Here is a 22,494-nt window from a genome sequence, read left to right as displayed (position 1 = left end):
ACCAGAGTCTGAAGCAACAAGTGTAACTGCATTCCAGACTGTTCCCTCCCCGCCACCCCACCTCCCCCCACAAAAAAATTAAGTCCTGCCCTTAACCCTTTACTTCCTCATATACAAATTTAAGGACCCTGTTACAAAGCTTCACTAAGAAATGGGCTTGGTGCGTTCTCACACAGGTCTTTCCCATGCAGTAAGCTGACTTCTAGAGCAATTGTGAAAAAGGGCTTCCCCCCCCCCCCCCCCCCCTATTTTCTATGTTAGCATTAGCACGTGGCCATTTTAAAAAACGTAATACACGAGCACTTACCATTTCCTATTTAGGAGGTTCTAAGGGCTCCTGTGTTATGGACATGCTAACCAGTTAGCACAATGGTAATGTTTGCACGCTAGCTAATTAGCACATCCATTCTCATTCTTTGTCCCTGACACCCCTCCCAAAAAATTGAAAACAATAAATACTGTACTGCATACAACGCACGTAGGTGACAAAACTAATGCAGAATGCATTAACGTGTGCGCTGGTAGTCTATTTTATGCTGCGTTAGCACCTAACGCTGCTTAGTAAAAGGGCCTCAGATTATAAACTCGACAAGGACAGGGAAATACATTCAGGTACAGTAGGGAGCTCATTTTTGAAAGAGAAAAACGATTAAAAAGTTGCAGGTGGACGATTTTCTCGCCATAATGTCCAAATCGGTATTTTCAAAACACATTGTCCAAATGTTTTTCTATGCTGTTCATCAGCAGTGCGTCCAAATCTCAAGGGGGCGTTAATGGTGGGATTTGGGCGTTCCTAAGACTTGGGATGTTTTCCAGCCATAATGGAACAAAACAAAAACATCCAGGACTAAAACTAAGACGTTTTGAGCTAGACCTGTTTTATTAACAACTAAGCGACAAATGAACAGATAACCACTGGAAGAATAAAGGGATGACTTCCCCAGTGGCCACTGACCCCCCCCCCCCCTCGCACCCCCAAAGATGTGAAAGAAACAGCACATACCAGTCTCTATGGCAGCCTCAGATGTTATCTCAAAAAGATATAGTAGTTTCACCATGACATGTAGTTTTAGGCTGCTAGGTCTGTAAGTTGTACGTAAACTATGATAAATCAGATTGTTCACTGTACAGAGATGTTTGGGGAAGCTGTCTTTTATTCATGGCATCGAAACAGAATTTAAAGATGCTCTATAATACAAAAAAAATTAACAATGGTGAAAAGGAAGCGGGTGTTTCACACATATATTGACTATTTTAGTGGCATCATGCCTTATGCTGTTAAGCAGTTCTATCGTACAGTGAAAGCTGGTAGTTTGCTTTTTTTTTTGTAAGCAAGTATATAATAGGAATTCTAGTACTATGATGATGTTACAGTTTTAGGTATTTTGAACTTAATTAAGTTACAACTCCTTCCGGTTTTTGCTTATTCTACCTTGTTGAATAATACAGGAGACTTAAAATCTAGCTGTAAATGGTAAAGATAAGAAGTGTAGAAATAATAAAGCAGGACTATAGTTTAAAAAAAAAAGAAGATATAGTGGAATTAGAAAAGATACCGAGAAGGGCGACGAAAATGATAAAGGGGATGGGACGACTTCCCCATGAGGGCTCTTTAGCTTGGAGAAAAGACGGCTGAGAGGAGATATGATAGAAGTCTATAAAATAATGAGTGGAGTGGAACGGGTAGATGTGAATCGCTTGTTTACTCTTTCCAAAAATACAAGGACTAGGGGGCATGCAATGAAGCTACAAAATAAGTAAATTTAAAACAAATCGGAGAAAATATTTCTTCACTCAACATGTAATTAAACTCTGGAATTCGTTGCCAGAGAATGTAGAGCTTAGCAGGGTTTTAAAAAGTTTGGATATCTTCCTAAAATAAAAGTCCATAAGCCATTATTAAGATGGACTTGGGAAAATACACTGCTAGGAAAATCCACTGTTTTGGGATCTTTCCAGGTACTTGTGACCTGGATTGGCCACTGTACGGGGATTGATGGACCTTTGGTCTGTCCCAGAATGGCACCGCTTATGTTCTTATGCTTATGTTCTTATGGTCAGTCCTATTAGAACTGCAAGCAGGTCCTTGGAGTAGCCCAGTGGTTGGTGCAGTGCACTGTTGAGAAGGGGACCCAGGCCAATAATCCACTCTGTTACACTTTGGTGGAAAGTGTGAGCCCTCCAAAAACCTATATAGTTGATACCGGCAGCCATAAGGGCTATTGTAGTGGTGTATAGTTGGTTACAGTAGGTTTTTGGTGTGTTTTGGAGGGCTCGTTATACAATATAAGGGAGCAGTGATGAGATGTGTACCTGGGAGCTTTTAGGTGAAGTTCACTGCAGTGGTTCCCTAGGGTGCCCTACTGCTCTTCTGGGATGTTTGTGTTGCCAGTTTACTAAGAATACTGGCTTGATTTTATGCGTTTTTCACTTGGGTGTGTTGTTTTTCAAAAATGGTAAAAAAAAATAAATGTACTGAGTACATCAACATCTAGAAAAAGGCCATTTTCGAAACAAAAAGATAAACATTTTACTGGTTCAAAAATGGTCATGTTTGCTGTTCGATTTCTGCACGTTTTAAGCAAAACGTTCACATTTGGATTTAGACGTCATATCGAAAATGCCCCTCCACATAACTTAGCTTGAGCTACTCCTCAAAAAGACAGGAGCTAGATCCAACTCCCTTCAGGCTCTAGAAAAGGAGCCATTGTGCAAAAGGGTAAATGCAAATAGAGGGAGAGGAAGGAAGCTGGAGGAAGAAAGTGAGTTGGAAAAGAAGCAATGAAAAAGCAAACAAAATTAAATGAGAAAATGAGCTATTGGGAATAGGGTGGTGGTGGACAAGAGCATGGAAGGGAAGGAGATAGAGGCATACTCTATCGCTTATTTTCGAAAGAGAAGGATGCCCATCTTTTGACGCAAATCGGGAGATGGGTGTCCTCCTCCCAGGGTCGCCCAAATCGGCATAATCGGAAGCTGATTTTGGGCGTCTCCAACTGCTTTCCATCGCGGGGACGACCAAAATTCCTGGGGGCGTGTCAGAAGCGTAGCAAAGGCGGGTCTTGGGCGTGCCTAACACATGGGCGTCCTCGACTCATAATGGAAAAAAAAAGGGCGTCCCCGACGAGCACTTGGACGACTTGGTCCTTTTTTTTCTTACGACCAAGCCACGAAAAGGTGCCCGAACTGACTAGATGACCACCGGAGGGAATCGGGGATGACCTCCCCTTACTCCCCCAGTGGTCACTAACCCCCCCTCCCACCCTCAAAAAAAAAAAGTTTTAAAAATATTTTTTGCCAACCTTTATGCCAGCCTCAAATATCATACCCAGCTCCATGACAGCAGTATGCAGGTCCCTGGAGCAGTTTTAGTGGGTGCAGTGACTTCAGGCAGGCGGACCCAGCCCCCCCCCCCCCCCACCTGTTACACTTGTGATGGTAAATGTGAGCCCTCCAAAACCCACCACAAACCCACTGTACCCACATCTAGGTGCCCCTCTTCACCCATAATGGCTAGGGTAGTGGTGTACAATGGTGGGTAGTGGGTTTTGGGGGGTTTTGGGGGCTCAGCACACAAGGTAAGGGAGCTATGTACCTGGGAGCTTTTTCTGAAGTTCACTGCAGTGCCCCCTAGGGTGCCCAGTTGGTGTTCTGGCATGTCAGGGGGACCAGTGCACTACGAATGCTGGCTCCTCCCATGACCAAATGGCTTGCATTTGGTCATTTCTGAGATGGGCGTCCTTAGTTTCCATTATCGCCGAAAATCAGAAACGACCAAGTCTAAGGACGACCATCTCAGAAATGACCAAATGCATTTTGGTCAAGATTTGGGCGTCCCCGACTGTATTATCGAAACAAAAGATGAATGCCCATCTTGTTTCAATAATACGGGTTTCCCCGCCCCTTCGCCGGGACGTCCTGCGAGGACATCCTCAGGAAAACTTGGTTGCCCCTTTCGATTATGCCCCTCTATGTAGTAACCACAACAGCTTGAGTTGTCACTACCAGATTTGTAGTGAAATTCTTGAGTTTTTCCCAAGCATTGGTGACTAGAGTAATAAACACCGATTGCGTTTCTGGAACACTAATTCTGATATAGAATGTCTCTCCTTGACTTGTGTACATAACAAGACTGTAGTACGTAGATAGTTAAATGGCCTCTTGAAATGTGGACTAGTCTTTGCATCTGAAGCACAGTCTAGTGATTCATACAGAAAATCATCTATTTAATTACAAGTAAAAGTCATAGAGATGAATTTGTAATTTTGCAGTTTGTAGGAGAAAAGACTTTATGAAAGCTAAATATGCAAAACACAGTTCCCTGAACCTCAGCTGCTGGGCCACCTGCAAACCCATATTTAATGGCCAAGATTACAAAGCAGTGGCCTCAGGCCAACAGCTGAGCACTACTTTTGTATTCTGTCAACTGTAAGCGCATTCGCTTTCCTCAAAGTAAGCTCGGCCTGCCTGCTTGCTCTGAGCAGTTTATGTCCTGGGTATATGGAACAAAGCACATAGTACTTAAAAATAATATTAGGTTAGCTTGTGCATGCAAATCTGCCAGTCTAGGCCAAGGCAGAGAGAACGCTAATGTTTATGTTGGTAGGAAACTTGCATTTTATTAGTTGAAGTGATTTCGTTTTTAGGGTGTAGTAAAATGAGACACTGAACGCTGGTTAACAATGTGTACTGGGGGTCAGTCTTTATTCTTTTCAAGCAATGGAGGCACAAAACTAAATTCACAGCATATAAATCAGTGGCATAGTCATAGGAGGAGGGTACTTGTGGCCCCCCCCCCCAAAAACAAAATTGTGGCATGGTCTATTTCTGTCATGGGTCCCCAAACTCTACTAGTGGGAGCGGTCCTATATCGGCAGCCTGGCAGACGGTTCTTTCCATGAGCCTTCGTTGCATGCTTGTTTTTTGCTAAACAGATCATTCGTGGGGGAGGGGGAGCAAAATGTGACCCCAATTTTGGACTCGGGCCCCTCCCCTTTCAAAGTCTGACTGTGTGACTGACATCAATAACTCATGCTACCTATAAATTTTTTATTTCAGGTCATTGTGTGTTGGGAGAGGGCTGATTTTTACTAGGATGGTACAGGGAAAAAGTATCAACAAGTACTGTGATTATTTCATAGGCCTCGATGTTGAAAAATGCTCAGCAGTTTCTCACATTGTCAAATTTATTTTATTTGTGTTTACACCTGTTCAGTGGTAGCTTAAGGCAAGTTACATTCAAGTACTGGAAGTGTTTCTCTGCCCACAGAACACTAACAATCTAAAGTTGCACCTGACAAAATGGAAGGTAAAGTGAAAGTCACAAGGAGCATTGATGGGACTTAAACCCTAACTTCCCTGGTTGTCAGCCTGCTGCTTTAACCATTTGGCCTACTGCTCCACTCCATTCTAGTTGATTTTTCAACTAGAAAGAGATTCTTTCTTGTTCTCCCAGCCGTAGTGGGCCACTGTAACTCCACAGCAGCAGAAAGGAAGGGGACAGAATCCCTTGATGAGGCCACATGCAAAGATTAGCTGCAGATCCATTCTCATAATATCAGTAGATGTGGCTATTTCCTTTGCTCTGGGTTCCAGGCATCCTGGGTCAGCTGATGAGGTGGAAAAAGAAGCAATGAAGGAGGCCATGGGAATGAATTAACACAGTCTGCTATTAACATTCAACTTGGGGCTCAGGATACACAAGAGAAAATAAATCAAAAATTTAACTGATAGTTGAAAAAGAACAAGATTCTGATCAATCATAGATCACTTATTAACTATCTATTCACTGTTCCAAAAAGTTACTCTTCTTTATCAATCCTAGAAAATGCAACCAGAGAGATCACCCTCGGAGAAACTGCTAGCTGTTAAGGAGTTTGAGTCCCGTGAGTATTGAAACCAGCTCTGCATGCCTGGAGTGCTTTCTCTTCCAAAGTTAATGAAACAGGTGTCTTACAAGCAATCATTCCAGCAGAATCCCCATTAAACATATCTAAAATTGGTTTGATAGGAGATATGTAACTCATCCAAAAATTCAGGAAATGAAGGTTTTACCGGTGGCAGCTTGGTAAAGAGAAGATGACTGATTATAATAATTATGTTTGATACTGTTGTTGTGATAACGATTGTTTAGATAAAATTGTAAGAAGTTGGTGCCTTTTTTATTATTATTTTTTTTAATTTTCAGGCATAGTAAGGGCTATTTGTGGATTGCAGCATTTCAGGATGAGAACTTGCTATCTATCAAAACTAGAATGCCCAAAGCAGGGACAGACTTACTAGCCTCATGGTGACAGCAGCCAGAGGGCTTATCACAGAGCCTTCTGGAGTCCAGTTGAGTGCCTGTCACTGCCAGTCAAAAATCTGTAATCTTATCTTGATTATTTTGACCTTCAGTGACCAGTTAAAGATAGAAGAAGCAGGGGAATTGATGTACTTTTTCTGAGAAGTTAGCCATCTCCTTAACTGTATGGCGAGTTGTCATTGAAAGCCTCCATAAAATTAATGGTGCTGGATTCCAGAATGAATTGCTGTTTGGATAACAGCTTTGTAGAATGTTAGCCTTTGGTTTAAGAGGAGACATGTTTTTAGATAACTCGTTTATAGAAAATTGTGCTGCTCTTAAGTTTGACTTCCATCCTGAAGGGGTTAGTGTTTTTCAAATTCATTCTGTTGGTGTACTGTTACAGTAATTAACATATTCACATTTGAGTGTTGCTGTTCAGACCCATGCAGACATTTTAATCTGATACGTATAAATTTAGAATAGAGCATGATAAGCTGGGAGTAAAGACAAGGACAAGGCCATAATACAAGATGCATACTTTTTAATCTCTAAGAAATTTATTTATTTATTTATTTTATTTTTATTTTTTTTAGCAAAATTGAAACCTTGAAATTAGACATTTCCACAGCTGAAACAATGTTGTGTGCACAGAAATAGCCCTCATGTGCCCATCAGCTTATGAGTATTTAACCCTAATTCTATGAACTCATGCCCACAATTTTATATTGCACATGCAAGTTATAGAATAGTGTCATTTGCACGTGTAACTTAATTTAATAATTAGCTGGTAATTGGTGTTGACAGCAATTATTGCTACTTGATGCCAGTTAATAGCAGTGGTTACATGCCTAACTGCCCTTAATTTGGATTATATAAATTGTGAACACAATCTGTAGTGTGCAGAGGTACGTGGACTTGGGGAGGGGCATGGGCGCGTCAGGGGGATGCCTAGTACATATGCGCATGAGTGATTGAATACTATCAGTTATGTGCCTGACTGATGGCAGTGAGGTGCAAGCATTCACACCATCCTTTGAGCTAGCATAAATGCTGGTGTCTAAAGTTAGACACGTAATTTAGGATTTAAGCTTGTATTCTGTAATGGCAATTGCCAATATAGAATTCATGTTTAGTGCATCATCCTGACTTCTAACTTTAGCCAACCTTTTGAGAATTGCCCATTGGACTATATGTTCATACATTTACCCAGAGTAAGTGGAGGCATTCCCAGGGACTGGGTTAGGAAAGGGTTAGCACTGCAGGTGTTTTCCATGGGGTGGTTCTGAAAGGGAAAGCATATGTATGCTTTCCTTTTGAAAACTGGTGTTACTTATGTAGTCCACATGCAAGTTAGAGAACGTGTTACAGGGTTACCCTGAAAGAGGACACTGTGGAACCTAGAAACAAATGAGGACATTGAAAGCATATAGGTAGAAAGCATGTAGGTAGTGGCCTAGTGGTTAGGGTGGTGGACTCTGGAACTGGGGAACTGAGTTCGATTCCCACTTCAGGCACAGGCAGCTCCTTGTGACTCTGGGCAAGTCACTTAACCCTCCATTGCCCCAGGTACAAATAATAAGTACCTGTATATGTAAGCCGCATTGAGCCTGCCATGGGTGGGAAAGCACGGGGTACAAATGTAACAAAAAAAATATATGATATGCTACAATGTGATATGGTTGTTTTATGTTGTCTGTTTGGCTCTGTCTTTTTATTTATGATTTTTATTCTTTTCTTTCCTTTTTTTAATTACTACATTGTAAACCACTCAGAAGGTCATTCCTATGGGCAGTATATCAAATTTTTAATAAACTTGAAATTGAAGGTATTGAGCTATTGCTTTCTTATATTGCTCACATTTGTACTGAAGTGGAATGAAACGCCTCATTCATAACATTAACATGACACTCCTCCATCTGCATACCTAGCCATATTTATCCCCTCCTCTGCTGTTTACATTCTTCCCTTTCCCATGCAGGGCTGCCCTTCACCAACATACATATACACAGTAGTTGATAATGACAAGCTTCATATTATAGGTTACGCTGTGGAATTGAAAAATAAGGTTGTGTGGTTGCCAGTGGAGCTAGAAATATATGTTCCTTCCTTCCTCCTTTTACCCTCCCAGACTGGCAAGAGAGCACCACTGACTGTAACTGCAGACTCTCTCTACTGCCTTTCGACTTTTAGGCAGAGGATATATGCTGTTTCTGATGTATCATGGCCTCATGTAATCAAAAGAGCTGCATCATTAGAGGAGAGTCGAGGCTTGCAAGCAGCTCAGACTCTTTAGGATGAGAGAAGGAACAGGGAGTAGAAAAGGGGGAAGAGATAGCAGAGAGGAAGGGATTTTGGGTTTAGCTCAAACCTTTTCAGTTGTAGCTTAAGGCAAGTTAAAATAAGTTGATTGTAAGCCCTCTGAGGGCAGGAACATAAGGGGCCTGTTTTCTAAAACTGAATTCGTGCTAACAGACATTAGCATGCGCTAAGTTCCATGTGGCCCATAGGTTTAAAATAGGACATACAGCATTTAGCGCGTGTTAAGCATCAGTACAAAGTCCCCGAACTTTGTATCTGAGGCAGGGTTCTTGGTGAGTTCCCACCTACCAGTTACCCTCTGGATAATTATTACCTAGGTCAATTTCCTCCTAACCAATTTCCACGTGCCCGGATAGCCTGATCGAGCACGAAAAATGTAAGAGTATATAATTCCGGGTGGGAATCTACCGGGGGGGGGGGGGGGGTGGATGTTATTCTGCAGGTGGCAATTGACATCTTGAGGTGGGGTATGGTTGGTGAGGATTTGACCTAGAAATTCTCAAGAGGGCAGTTGGTGAGTGGGAATTGTCCAGGTGGTTACTCTGAGGCAGTAGAGGGTTAAGTGACTTTCCAGAGATCACAAGGAGCAACAGTCGGATTTGAACTTTGCGTCCCTGGTTCTCAGCTGAGCTAACCATTAAGTTCCAAAAGAAGGAGGCATATATCCCCACTGTTTCCTCACTTCAGTCTTTCTCTCTCTGTTGTACTTAATATGGAACCTTAACATACATACAGAAGGCAGACTTGGAGAACTGGAATGGAATTTATATGTGGAGTTAAATTGATCACATTCATACCAGCTGATCTTACGTGTGCTGTGTTGTAAGGTTGCGTTTTATCTCCTAGTTTTCCAAATATTTTCTAACCTTAGCTACGGCATATTTAGCTTGATTTTTGCTTCTGTACAGCCATAAGATCATAGCTCGTGTACTGAAGAAAATGTTAGCATAAGTGCTGTTGTAAGGTTTTGTTCAGTGTCTGGGTTTATTGAAACTTAACTCCCTCCATTTATCTGTCCACAGACCTAGATAAACTAGACAACGAAAAAAGAGAGCTGATCCAGAATGACATTGCCGCCCTTCACCACTTTTATTCTAAGCATTTAGAGTATCCGGACAATGCCACCCTTGTATTTCTCTTTGCACAGGTAAGCAGATCTGAATAAATTCAGGTTAGGTCTATGCTCAGTGTATAGCTTTTCTGATGAATTTTATTTTCTTTCATTTATGTTTATAACATTTGGCAATACTTTGTGTGAGCTCAGATTATAGGTTCAAAATCAGTACTGTCCACTAAAGGCCGATTGAATTTCATTTTTGGCTTTGACGCTGAAACCAGCCTGAAATCCAGTTTTGGCTAAAAGTGCCGGTACATTTTTGGCTGAAATTGAAATGCCTCCCCGCCCTCCCTTGGCCTGAAAAGATTTGGTGGTCTACTGGCCTAACCAGGCAGGGGCAAGCCCCAGTTACTGTTGCCATTGCTGTCTCTGCCATCAAAATGACTGCTGAGACCTTCAGCTTCAGTCTTGCAAGACTACTGCTAAAGGTCATGGCTTCCATTTTGAGATTGGAGCTGGTGTAGGCAGGAGTGATTCACAGTTACCTCAACTAGAAGAATAAATGAACGTCAAGCTCCAGTTACCTGTGAGCCTTACACTCAGTTTATTTAACAAGGTACTCCTCTGATCCCAGTTTTTTTTTAATAATTATGCCTTTCCTCTATATTAATGAGGGAATAGTACCTCTGTTTTCTGCCTGAAGCCTCTTAAGAATCCACAAAAGAAAGCCCTCCATACTTGAAACTGTAAAAGGGCTCTTACTTAGATTCAGTTCTTTTGAGAAAATATTATAAAATCTATGCAGCTATTCGTCTTCCTTGATCCCAACAGAATTAGGATACCAGTTGACAAAAGAGCTTTGACAAATTGACTAGCATCATTTATCCAATTCTGTTATGAGAAAACTGGTGCTCTTCTTACATCCAAAGTGGCAGCTACTGTAACTCATTTGTCAAAAAGCAACGTGTTCCTCATTTCATACCTTTACCTGGCCTTACTGCTTGGACCTGTCCACAGTAAGACCGTGCATTTGGTCAAGCTGTACTTGCCAATCTGACTGTATGATGCTGCAACTCTCTACTGTTTTTACGTGTGGGCTGCTTCACAAAAAGGGATAATATTAACATATCTGCCCTGAATGCCTGATTCAATCCTGCTTGTCAATGGAAAAAGCATTGTTGCTCACTTGTGACAGGAGTTTACTTGGGGATTGACCAGGTACATAACCTCCTAGTTATATTCATTCTTGAACTATGGAGCTAACTGAGGAGATGTGGACCCTACTGCACACAGGAAGAGCAATGCATGCTCAGAATTTTATACCAAGTTCTGAGCTAACCAAGCGACATATGGTGATTTTCACCCTCGTGTGTTCCTGATCAGTCCAGCTGTCTATGAAAACTTCCAGGTGAACAATGCTGTGGTGCTCAGAGACTTTCCAGGTCTTTCTGAGGCCTGAGAGATATCAGTCGTAACTGTATTGGGTGATTTCACACTACTGGGATTTCATCCTTCTTGTCAATCAAGGAATAGTAATTCATGTAAGATTAGAAGTGCTTGTGAGCTGGGCAGACTTGTACGGTCTGTGCCCTGAAAAAGACAAGGTATACACAAAAAGTGGCACATTTCTTGGGCAGACTAGATGGACCGTGCAGGTCTTTTTCTGCCGTCATCTACTATGTTACTATGACAACCAATGGAGTGAGGAGGGAGTAGCATGATCAACAAGACTCTTCCAAAGGACCAAGGAAACGAGAGGAAGAATGATAGTACACTTTATTCTGTTTTACAACTTGACTCGACACAGCACTGTGTTGGGGCAAAAGTGCCTGCCTCAGGAGTCTGTACCTAGTTGTAGTGAAATAATCAACAGTGAGGGTGTACGGAAGGTGAAACTGTAAAACCAGGATCAAGTCTTTAAAATGAGCGATGTTGAAGTATTGTAGAGCAGCATCGTTAATACTGGGTGCTCTAGAGTGTGTGGAAGTCAGCATAGGCGCTATAAAACAGAATAAAGTACACTATTTTATTCTTCATCTTGTCTCTTTGGTCCTTTGGAAGAGTCTTGTTGATCACGATAGTCCCTCCTCACTGACTCACTTTGCTCGTAGCGGACCCTGTTTCTCCACCTAGGTGGTTGATCTTTAACCAATGGAGCGAGTCATTGATTTTAATAAAGTTCCATCCTTACCACTTGCCAATCCTTTCAACTCCTTTGGCCGTCTCTGCTGCCTTTTGTTGGTGATTTTTGCAATGGGTGCTTATTTTCCTTTGGTTTGGAGGGTTCATGAGCCAAACATTTTTTGGTGCATTATATGAGATACGTTAGACCATGGAAGATTACATACTCTGCTTCCCAGTGCTGTTTCACTTTTAGGATAGCAAAAAATACTAAAATTATCAAGTATATATTGCATAAGGTGTTGTTTGAACTCTAGTGGTCTGTATATGCCCTCTTTTGAGTGATGACACGTGCCACTTTCTCCGGCATTTGTGTTCTGCCTGTGAGGGAGATGTGTGCCAGCCATAGAATTTTGAATGGGCTCATTTGTGATTTTTCCCTCATTGTTTTAATGGAAATAAAATGTTTTCTTGAAAGGTAAGTATTTTCTTTGGCTTCTCACTAAAATGGCATTATGCAACAAGATCACATTGACCAATCAAGCAAGTGGAGGCTGACCAAAGGACCCGTGTCAGTTCCTCCTGTCCAAGTAATTAATAAAGGGTTTTTTAAGCACTATCTCCAGCGTTGGATTCGTCCTTTGATCAGCCTCTACTCTTGCTTGATTGGACGATTTGACGTAGAGGTTCTTTCTGTTTTGCTTTTCCTTTTACAAGATCAGATTGACCCATCAGTTCAAAATCAGGAAAGTACTACAATTAGAAAACGAACATTACTGCTGATATTGTTTGTTTTTCTTTGTTTTGTTCCCAAATGGTGCTTTGTCCCCTCCTTTCTGCACACTTTATTCTGTGCCCCACTAAAATAATTACATGAACCTGCTACAAGTTTCAACAGTGCCAGGGAAGGATGTGGTCTATAAGTTTAAATAAATAAGTGGATCTTGTTTATATGCCAGTCCCCAAGTCAAGGAGGAAAAAAATTAAAAGTAAATAGGGCTGTATTTGAACATTACACCCAATGGAAGCATTTCAGCATAGGAAACTCAAAAAGATAGCTAGGTTGAAGTGACTCTTTAAAGCTGGATGCCTGCTGAAATGAATTGAATTGGTGTGGAGGAGTAACCTAATGGTTAGAGCAGCAGGCTGAGAACCAGGGGAGCCCAGTTCAAATATCACTGCAGCTCCTTCTAATCTTGGGTAAGTTACGTAACCCTTCATTTCCTCTGGTTCAGATTGAGCACCCTCCAGGGACAAAAAGATACTTATTGTACCTGACTGTACACTGCTTGATAGCTTTCAGACTTGCAGGCGCTATGTAAGAAAGCATTTTTAACAAAATAAATTGTTCCCCTATTCAAGGAGACTTTAGATTTAGCAAGCACCTTTAGCAAGCACAAAGTAAGAAAAGATTATAGAACTGAGAAGCAGAGTAATATGGAAAGGGAATGGAACTTGATATACTGCCTTTCTGTGGTTTTTACAACTACATTTAAAGCGGTTTACATACAGGTATACAGGTACTTATTTGTATCTGGGGCAATGGAGGGTTAAGTGACTTGCCCAGGATCACAAGGAGCTGCAGTGGGAATCAAACCCAGTTCCCCAGGATCAAAGTCTGCTGCACTAGCCACTAGGCTACTCCTCCACTCCATGGGTAGAATATGGGGATTCTACCAAATTATATTGAGATGCCCTGAGATTGAACACTATAGTAGGCCAATGGTATTTGGTTGTGGGTCTCTTTAGTATTATTAGAGAACCAGTCTGAGAGGCGATGAAGATTTAGTACCAGTAGGCGTTTCCAGCTTTTGAAGAGTCAGAATTAAGAGGCGGCAGATCACATTCTTTGCTTCGCTGTGCTCGACAGCTCCCTCTATTGTCAAGATACTGCCTGTGCAAGGGCTACAGCTGTGTGAGCTGTGACATGCTAGTCGCTTTAAAGGATATATAAAGGAATTGAAAGCACCGAAGAAGAAATCCCTGGGTTAACTCTTCAGTCTTTCAACAGTTGGCAGGAGGAGGTCACTAATTTACTTAACTGAGGTTTAGGGACAATTTACAAACTAAATTTGTGAAACCACAGAGATGGGTCCCTTTACTATTTTACATTTTTAAATCAGCACTGTAAATAAGGTCCATGGATTGTAGCCAAATAAAGGCAAACTTTAGGCCTAGTTCACATTGTATGTGTGTATGGATCAGTTGCTTCTGTTGATGTAATGTGCATACACTTGGGAGCATATGTTCATGTATTTATGAAAGGCAATAAGACTAGTCTTATTCAGGAGGACATAGTGAAGTAATATCTAGCATTGAAACAGCAAAAGGATTATGACATGGATACAGTACAAATAATTTATATTCTACAAATTACAACTTTAGGTCTTGTACAGATTTGGCTAGACATTTCTAGGATATACAGTCATTTAACCATCTCTCCGACCTCATGTGCAACTTTCTTTAAATCTGTCACCTTACTGTCTAAACTCATCTTACTTACTTACCTATCTGTATCTTTGTTTTACCCTTCACTGTCAATTAAAATGTTCTATTATGTATTGTGTTTACATTGTAAGTAGTATATTATGCCATACTTTGCATTGTTTGAATATTTTTACTGCTGTGATTGCCTATTGCTCAAGTTTGATCCATTCTTACTGTACACCGCCTTGAGTGAATTCTAAATAAATCCTAATTAATAAATAAATAACTGAAACAAATTTAACTCGTCTAGCAAAGCAGTTCTTAAACAAATAAGTTTTCAGTTTTTTTTGAAAACTCATATCATCCTGAGATCAGATTTCAAGCAGTTGGGCATTCCAAATGATTATCAGTGTGTTAATCTCTCATTTCTCTCTAGGTTAACTGTAATGGCTTTACAATTGAAGATGAAGAGCTGTCACACTTAGGATCAGCAGTATTTCCTGAGTATGTAGCATTCTGGATTTCCTTGGACTAGCTGCATATATGCTTGGAGATTTTAAGCTGCATTCTTTTAAAAATGTTTTAGATTTTCATATGTCAGGAGGGTTAGGGTCTCCTCCGTTAATGTTTTAGTGTGCATTAATGTGAGTTATGTGCTTAGATAGTAAATAGACCCCATTGAGAATAATGGGGCTTGCATTAAATAACAAGTGGTAACTTGAATTAACATACACCAGTTTGTGTTAATGCAGTTAGGGGCATGTTTTAATGTGCTTTAAGCAGCTGCCATGCACTAAAACAGCTAGTGCTGTGAAAATCCTGCTATAACTGCTTAGCACGGGATGGGGCGGAGACTGGATATAGAGTAGAAATTACAGGTCGTATATGCTGGCAAATTTGCAGTTAGCATGGGTGCATCTGTTCTAATTGCACTTGGCAGGTTCTTTTCTGTGCGTTACTTTTTCTGAAGAAACTGCACGGGGAATGCTGGACACACCCCCAACAGTTACTACTCTTAACGCATGTTAATTGTAACTGTCAACACATAAGTGCAAAAACTACCACACAATGCAGATTAGTAAATGAGGGTATTGATGTGATAACCATAGATGCATTTATTCTATAGAGTTTACTTTTCAAAGATAAGCATTCGGTAAGCACTTATTTAAATTATCCAGGCATCTTTGAATTTAAAACTGATAGCTCTAGGCTCCTAGGATGCAATTCCACTCCTATAAAGTAGTGCCCCCTTTTGGGCACCTTGGTGCAGTGCAGGGAAGGCTAATTCTATAACAAGCACTCTGATTCTTTTTACTAATGCAAATCATCAGTGCACTCAAAAGGAAGGTGCACCTATTTACGCCAAGTCAGTGGCAAGTATGAGTGGCCTAAGTGTGCCACTCAATCCACGCATCTGATAGTATTCTATAAGAGGCACACACTGATGGTGGACATGCAATGGCCCGCCCATGCCCTGCCAATGTGTACACCACCACCAATGCGTGCTACCTTACAGAATAGCGGATAGTGAATTAGTGCGTATAACTGCCAATATACCTGCCTTGCTAGCACCTAGCGTTCTGAATTTAAAAGTTTATGCTGGTTCTAAGCCCCTAAATATAGGTGCCTTCAAAGGGATTGGAGCAAAAGACAAGGACACAACAGGTGAAAGAAGTTAGTTGGTCCTGTCTTTTAGGTGCCTTTATTTAGAACATTACTTCAGATACGTACTCATACTGAATATAAGCTTTTAACCTTAGTGCCCAACTTAAACACTTCAGGATTGCAGCCCTCTTTGAATATCAGGCTTTGGGAATTCAGGGTATAAACTTGTACATAGAGAATGACACCGGGACAAAGTTTCTCTCCGTGGGTTCTGTCTCCGTCCCCGCAAGTTCTCTCTCCGACCCCATGGGTTGTGTCCTCATCTGCAGAAGCCTTGAACAATTATGATTTTATATTTAAATCTTTTTATTAAAGTATAAAAAGGAGCAATATGCTGTGCAACCATTGTGTATAAGTTACAAATAGAAAACAATAACAGCGAGCAGCTATAATAACCCTCCTCACCACCACCCTCTACCAACCCCAACAATAGCTGATTTCTACTACCCCGAGAAATCCTAATCCACCCTATTAAAATGTCCAGAAATGTGCCCTATGAAGCACTGTTAAGATTTTTTTAATCTGTGGATGAATAAGAAGTCATCAACAATCTCGAGATTCAGTCTAGCTCTCCTGTCTTCCACAGTCCTTCCTGCAATAGAAGATGTCTTCTCAGAAGATGTGCTAGTAGCAGGATGTATAGGATCCCCCATGCAAATTTTGCTAGTTGTGGCCAGCATATTTCCTTGTTTTTCCAAAAAATAAAAATATCGTTGTTTGCATAACTCAAACATAAATAACAGTCCAGTTCTTTAACAGGCTTCAAAGTAGAAAATGACACAAGGACAAAGTTTGCCCTATCCCCTTTCCCCGCCCTGTCCCCACAAGCTCTGTCCCCATCCCCTTCCCCTTCCCCGCTGTTACTGCGGGTCCCTATCCCCGTGTCATTCTCTACTTGTACATACGAGAAAAGGCAGACTTTCACTCCAGACTTGCACTCCGTATTCAATGTTTACAGCTGCATCTGAAATATTTATACTGCACACCTGCTAGGACATACAATTACTTACTGCCTGGGGCAGTTAGATGCTAATTAAAATGTCTAACATATTAACACTTAAATGACCCTGTCAAATTGCAGGATAGTTCCTCTACTCCACCCATATTTTGGACATCAGCATTTAGTTAATTTCATTTAGATACCTGTCTTGTTGAAAATAAATCATCAGACTTGTCTGTTTTTTAGTTGGGCATCTTTTTAATTTAGCTCATAGTAGGTTTTATTTGAGCAGATTATGCATGTGCTTTATAATTGCAGTACTACAGAAATAGGTGTGCAGCCAAACTTGTTCACTTTACAATGACTACTGGTACCCAAGTACAGTTGGCTAAAGTGAGACAGAGAGGGTGCTAAATGAATTGTCCAATGTGCTTTAAAGAATCAGTGGCAGATTTGAGCCTAAAGTCTTCAAGTCTTGGGGTGGTTTTTAAAATTCCCAGACCTACACGCCGACCTCGAGTATAGATGTTCGTCCAGAGTTCTACTGCTGAGCCCTGGTGCACTGCCCTTCTGTTTACATCAATAACCAAAGCGCGTAATGGACACTATATAACCTTTCCTCTCCTCGTTCCCCATCATCCCTGAAACACATGTACCTTTAATCGACCACAATCAGGCTCATTTTCAAAGCACTTAGCCTCCCAAAGTTCCATAGAAACCTATGGAACTTAGCCTCCCAAAGTGCTTTGAAAATATGCCTCAATATCACCTTGTATATGTTTTTCTACCGGACTAGGCGAATGTACCTTGAATCGACCAAAGTATCACCTTGTATTTGTTTCTCTACCGGACTTGGCAAATGCCTTTTCGGATCTATGTAAGCCAGCCACATTGAGCCTGCAAATAGGTGGGAAAATGTGGGATACAAATGCAACAAACAAATATTTTGTTCTGTGCAAACGTTTAGGCCCTCAATCATATTGTACATTTTAATGAATCTCTGGAAAAAAAAAAAGCTGACAGAACCACTGCATAGTGCAAAGTCACATTTTTATTGATTCAAATTAAGAAGGATGCAAAAGGTTTTTTTTTCAGTGCTTTGCAATATCATCTTTAGGAGAAATATCAGATTCCTAATTCTTCCTGTAGCCCAGCTAAGAGTGTGTCAGTTCCTGCTTTTGGGATATTTTCCCACACTTCCCCCACAGAAGTCTTTAGGTTTAGAAATATTCATAGGTCTCCTTGTATGCGCTGCATGTTTCAGATCTCTCACAGATTTTCAATAATGTCCCAGAACTGGAAACTGTGAAGGCCGGTCCAAATCTTTCATCTCTCCTGTAAGTACTTCTTGGTTAGTCTTAAGGTATGTTTTGGATGGCTGCCTTGCTGAAACATCCAACCTCTTGGAAATTTTGATGTGGCAACCGTGGATTCCAATCGAAAGTCCAACACAAGCTAAGTTTATTTTGCTTGATTAATATTTGTTAGAAAGTGCATGCAGAACGTCTAGAGAGGCAAAGTTTAAGATAAAAAGATGCCCACAGCACCAGTTCTATATATGCCCTTTTGACATTGAGGAGGTTTTTTGCCCATGATAAATACTAAATCCCTTTAAGACCAAGTAATTGGCCAATGGGATTGATTTAGTGCTGGTAAGAAGTTGAATGGACCGAGGCACTTTGAGGCTTTTTTCCTCCTTGATTGCCGGAGCATTTAACAGAAGAAACACGGACTCTATAGTGAAGTTCACTGCGCCTTACTAGACAGTGGAAGTTTAGTATAGTACAGTATTTATTTATTTGTGACTTGTCCCACATTATCCCAAACAAGTTTGAGTTCAAATTTTAGAAGTCTTTTATAACACTTCTTTGTGTAAATAAGGGCATTTACGTGTGTAGATGACATACATGTTTAAATATTTTTAGAATATGTAAATGGTAGGAAGATGTACAGTTTTTCAAAGGAAGTGTTCCAGGCATGGTTTGGACAGTTGAAATGGTTATATTGGGTGGGTGCATGTGATTTTAATACTGTTTCTGAGAGTTGAAATTGCTAGTTGGACGCATTTAAAGATCTTTTGACAGCCTTTCCCTGCTTTAGAAGAATGAAATATCTTTTATTTTCAAATGCTCAGGCAGGTCCTCAAAGGAGCCCTTAGCGGTTGAAAGTAGAACAGTCAGAAACTGCATGTTTAGAAGGATCAATGTAGTTGTTTAACTGTGGAATTTTTTTTGCACTTGACTAATTGGAGGCCTGATGAGTTGCTGAAAGTTTTGGAGGTGATTTTAGAAGGATTACATTTGGTTTACACTTGTAAATCTCCCTATTGTATAACTGGTGATTTTAAAACACTGCCTCTTAATTCATACAAGACCATGAATGCACATTTCAGAACATTTCTGCATGGGTCTTGATACCTAATTCCATTGGTATACATCTGTGGGCTAACTACTAGTTTAGATTTGGATTTAGATTTTCAGTTTTGTTACTCATATTTTACATAAGAACATAAGAATAACCATACAGGGTCAGACCAATGGACAATATAGCCCAGGGTCCTGCTTCCAACAGTGACCAATCCAGGTCACAAGTGCCTGGCAGAAACCCAGATACTAGCAACATTCCATGCTACCAAATCCAAAATCAAAGTAAGTTATTTCCCTGCCCACTGGGCTCTCAGAGGAGGGTGAGGTGAAGTGATCTGCCCAAAATTAGTGTGTCAGTAGGAGACATGAATTTAAGCCCAGGCTTCCCTGGTTTGCAATCTGCTTGTCTAACCACTGAACTAGTCCTTCATTCCTAGGCTTGGGAGCAGAGCTTAAGGAGCCGTTGGTGCTTTTATGTTTGAACCACCCTGGGATTGCAAAAGTTAGACTTTTGGGGCTTTGCTTCTTAATTGGTTTCTGTTGTATATGCCTTTTTGTTTTTTTGTGAAATGCACTATTTAGATCCTTGTAGTAAGCAAAATCACTGCTTATGTATGTAAGTGCAGGAATTTATTTATGACATATCCTGCATTAGTAGAACTAATTAGATATAGGTGCGCAGAGCCCTGGAGTTAGGCTGCTCTTTTGTGCACACTTTTTTTTCTAAAATGACTTCCTCTGCTGTGTGTGCTGCTTTGAGGCATGCATATTTTCTACAGTGCTATTGGTATTTATAAAAGGCTCTGTATTCAGCATCACAGTTCTGCACACACAAACCTAAACATCTTTTTTTTTTCTGATCTAGATGACCTATAAAAGAATTTCACTCAAAAAAAAATTCCTACTCCAAAATTAACATGGAGCCATCATAGCCTTATGGTTAAAAGCAAGCAATCTCAGATATCTGATATAATAGGCATAAACCTTAAGCAAGTGGGACCTTCATATCCAAAGGATTGCAGTATTAGAGCACAGTCTGTACGTGTGTGTTATGTTATGATCATGGATCCCGAAAACAAAATCTGTTCAAAGTGTCTTGGTGAAAACTCAGGTTCATAAACTCTAAAATTTAAATATATTTTTCGTAAAGATTTTAAAATATCAAGTCTTGATATATCAAGAACTTTTACATTTTATTATGTCAGAATTGTACTTAATTGCAAAAGAGTCAGCCCATCGGTCAAAATCATCTTCATCTGTCTCTCAAAATAGCCAATATGAATTCATGTTTTGAGAAATCTCTGTGCTTCAGGGATGAAACTCAAGCAGATCCACTCATCACAGCCTTTATATATCAAAAATAATGCTGTTTTTTTTAACCAAGGCCCTACAAATCAGATACAGCCAATCAGCAACACAAAAAGGGAGAGATCCAAGATGGCGACGGTTTGTGTTGCGCGACCAGACGCGTTCTGCTTCCTCCCTTGAAACGCGGCGGTTAGCGGTTTCCTACCTGATTCTCGCCATGGGAAAAAGGAGAGGCAAAGTCAGGGAGATTCCCTCTCTCCCTGGCGGGTCAAACCAGCTACGGCAGGCGAAAATGGAGGAATTCAACATCGCGCTGGGTCCTGGGAGAGTTTCCACTCCTTCCGATGAGGCTGGCGCTTCGACGCTGGCTGTCAGTGAGGACGGGGCTTCCCTGAGCCCTGTCGAACGTGCGGCGCCCCAGCAACCAGGAAGTGAACGTTTCCCTCAGAGCCCAGATGCCTCGGCCCGGAATGGAGTTCGATGTGCACAGGGAGGGAGCCAGATGGAGACGTATGGAGACCAAAGTGCCGTTAGCACAGAAGTTCCAGTGGCGTTATCATCTTTGACGCTGTCTACACAGACAGTGAGTACCCTGGAGCTGGTTGCAAATGCACCACTTCCTGAGTTTATTGTTGGGAAAATGGAAAAGCCAGCCGTAGTGACCTTAGAGTCACTATGGGATTTAACCTTCACAGCATACGCCTCCCTACAATCTCTGGTGGTTAAAAATGCGGGGACTATTAAAACTTTATCAGAGGCTGCATTATCTCAAATGAAAAAGACTGACTCTCAAACCGAGGAAGTAAAACGTCTTACTGAAAGAACTTCAAAGATGGAACTTTTGGGTCAAACGCTGATTAAAGAAAAGAATTTTACTTCCCGACGGTTGGAATATCTTGAGAACCAGTCTAAAAGACTTAATTTAAGGCTAATAAACTTTCCTAGTTCTCCACTAGTATCCCCAGTACAAATGGTAAAAAAATATCTTGTAGAAATACTGGGTATGTTAGACACATCTCTCCCACCCATTACTAGTGCATTTTATTTACAAACTGATCCTAGGGTATCAGAAAAATTTCCTCAAGAGGGTGGAGAGATGAATCTAACTGCCTTTTTGGAGTCATCATTAGAGGTTATTACGAAGAGAGCAACGTTAATAGTAACCTTTGCTTTGGAGATTGATAGGGATGCAGTTTTGAGGCTCTCATTAAGACACTTGGATTCAAACTTTTTGGGGTCTAAAATAAGAATTTACCCTGACTTATCAAGAGAGACTCAAAAGCGGAGTAAAGCCTTTTTGGCTTTGCGCACAAGAACTTTGGCAATAGGAGCTAGTTTCCTGTTGAAATTTCCTTGTGTTTGTAGAATTGTATTTCAGTCTAAACAGTTTCAATTCTTTGACCCCAAACAGCTGGAGGAATTTATAATAAGTAAGGAAGTAGTAAATGTTAAGGTGTAATCTTATATGTACACTGATTAACCGGAGCAGGTGGAACTACCCAGGTCGGGCGCATCATTGTAAATTGTGTTACTGATTTATTTCTTTTTAGATTATTTGAATAATCTTTCTTCTTGGATCATTTCTTTAACTTGTGGTCGATATAATGTTTATAACTTAAGTTTAGAAAATATTTCTGTTGGATATTTTCAAATTGTGTATTATCATCCATAAATGTGAAGTTATGTTTGTTAAAAGCTTAATAAAAATAATAATAAAAAAAATAAAAAGCAACACAAAAAGGTTCAACCAGTCACTGGACTTAATAGCTGTATTTAAATTAATGAAAGCTGGTCAGTCTTAGACTTTCACATCATGGTCTCCTTCCACTTGCCTTGTTGATGATTTCTAATAACCTCTTCCAGTACTTTTCCCTCCATTTGGAAGCAGGTTAATGTCCACCTGGTTCTCAAGAAGCCCTCACTGGATCCGTCATTTGTGGTAAATTACCGGCCCATCTCTAATCTTTGCTTTCTATCAAAACTTATTGAATGTGTTATTTTTCAA

At 40.7% G+C, this 22,494-nt stretch overlaps 1 protein-coding gene across 2 annotated transcripts in view; it reads left to right on the top strand.

Annotated features, from left to right (window-relative positions):
* SMYD2 (SET and MYND domain containing 2) overlaps nucleotides 1-22,494 on the top strand; it is a 134,089-nt gene that overhangs the window by 45,364 nt on the left and 66,231 nt on the right. For both annotated transcript variants that reach the window (XM_030196040.1, XM_030196038.1), the window contains exons 4-6: nucleotides 5,825-5,885; nucleotides 9,628-9,752; nucleotides 14,647-14,714. In XM_030196040.1, coding sequence (XP_030051900.1) covers nucleotides 5,825-5,885; nucleotides 9,628-9,752; nucleotides 14,647-14,714 — 254 coding nt within the window. The remainder of the gene's footprint in view (nucleotides 1-5,824; nucleotides 5,886-9,627; nucleotides 9,753-14,646; nucleotides 14,715-22,494) is intronic.

Source organism: Microcaecilia unicolor, chromosome 3 (assembly GCF_901765095.1).
Source record: "Microcaecilia unicolor chromosome 3, aMicUni1.1, whole genome shotgun sequence".
NCBI classification, from domain to species: Eukaryota; Metazoa; Chordata; class Amphibia; order Gymnophiona; family Siphonopidae; genus Microcaecilia; species Microcaecilia unicolor.
This window is presented reverse-complemented; position numbering and strand designations above follow the sequence as displayed.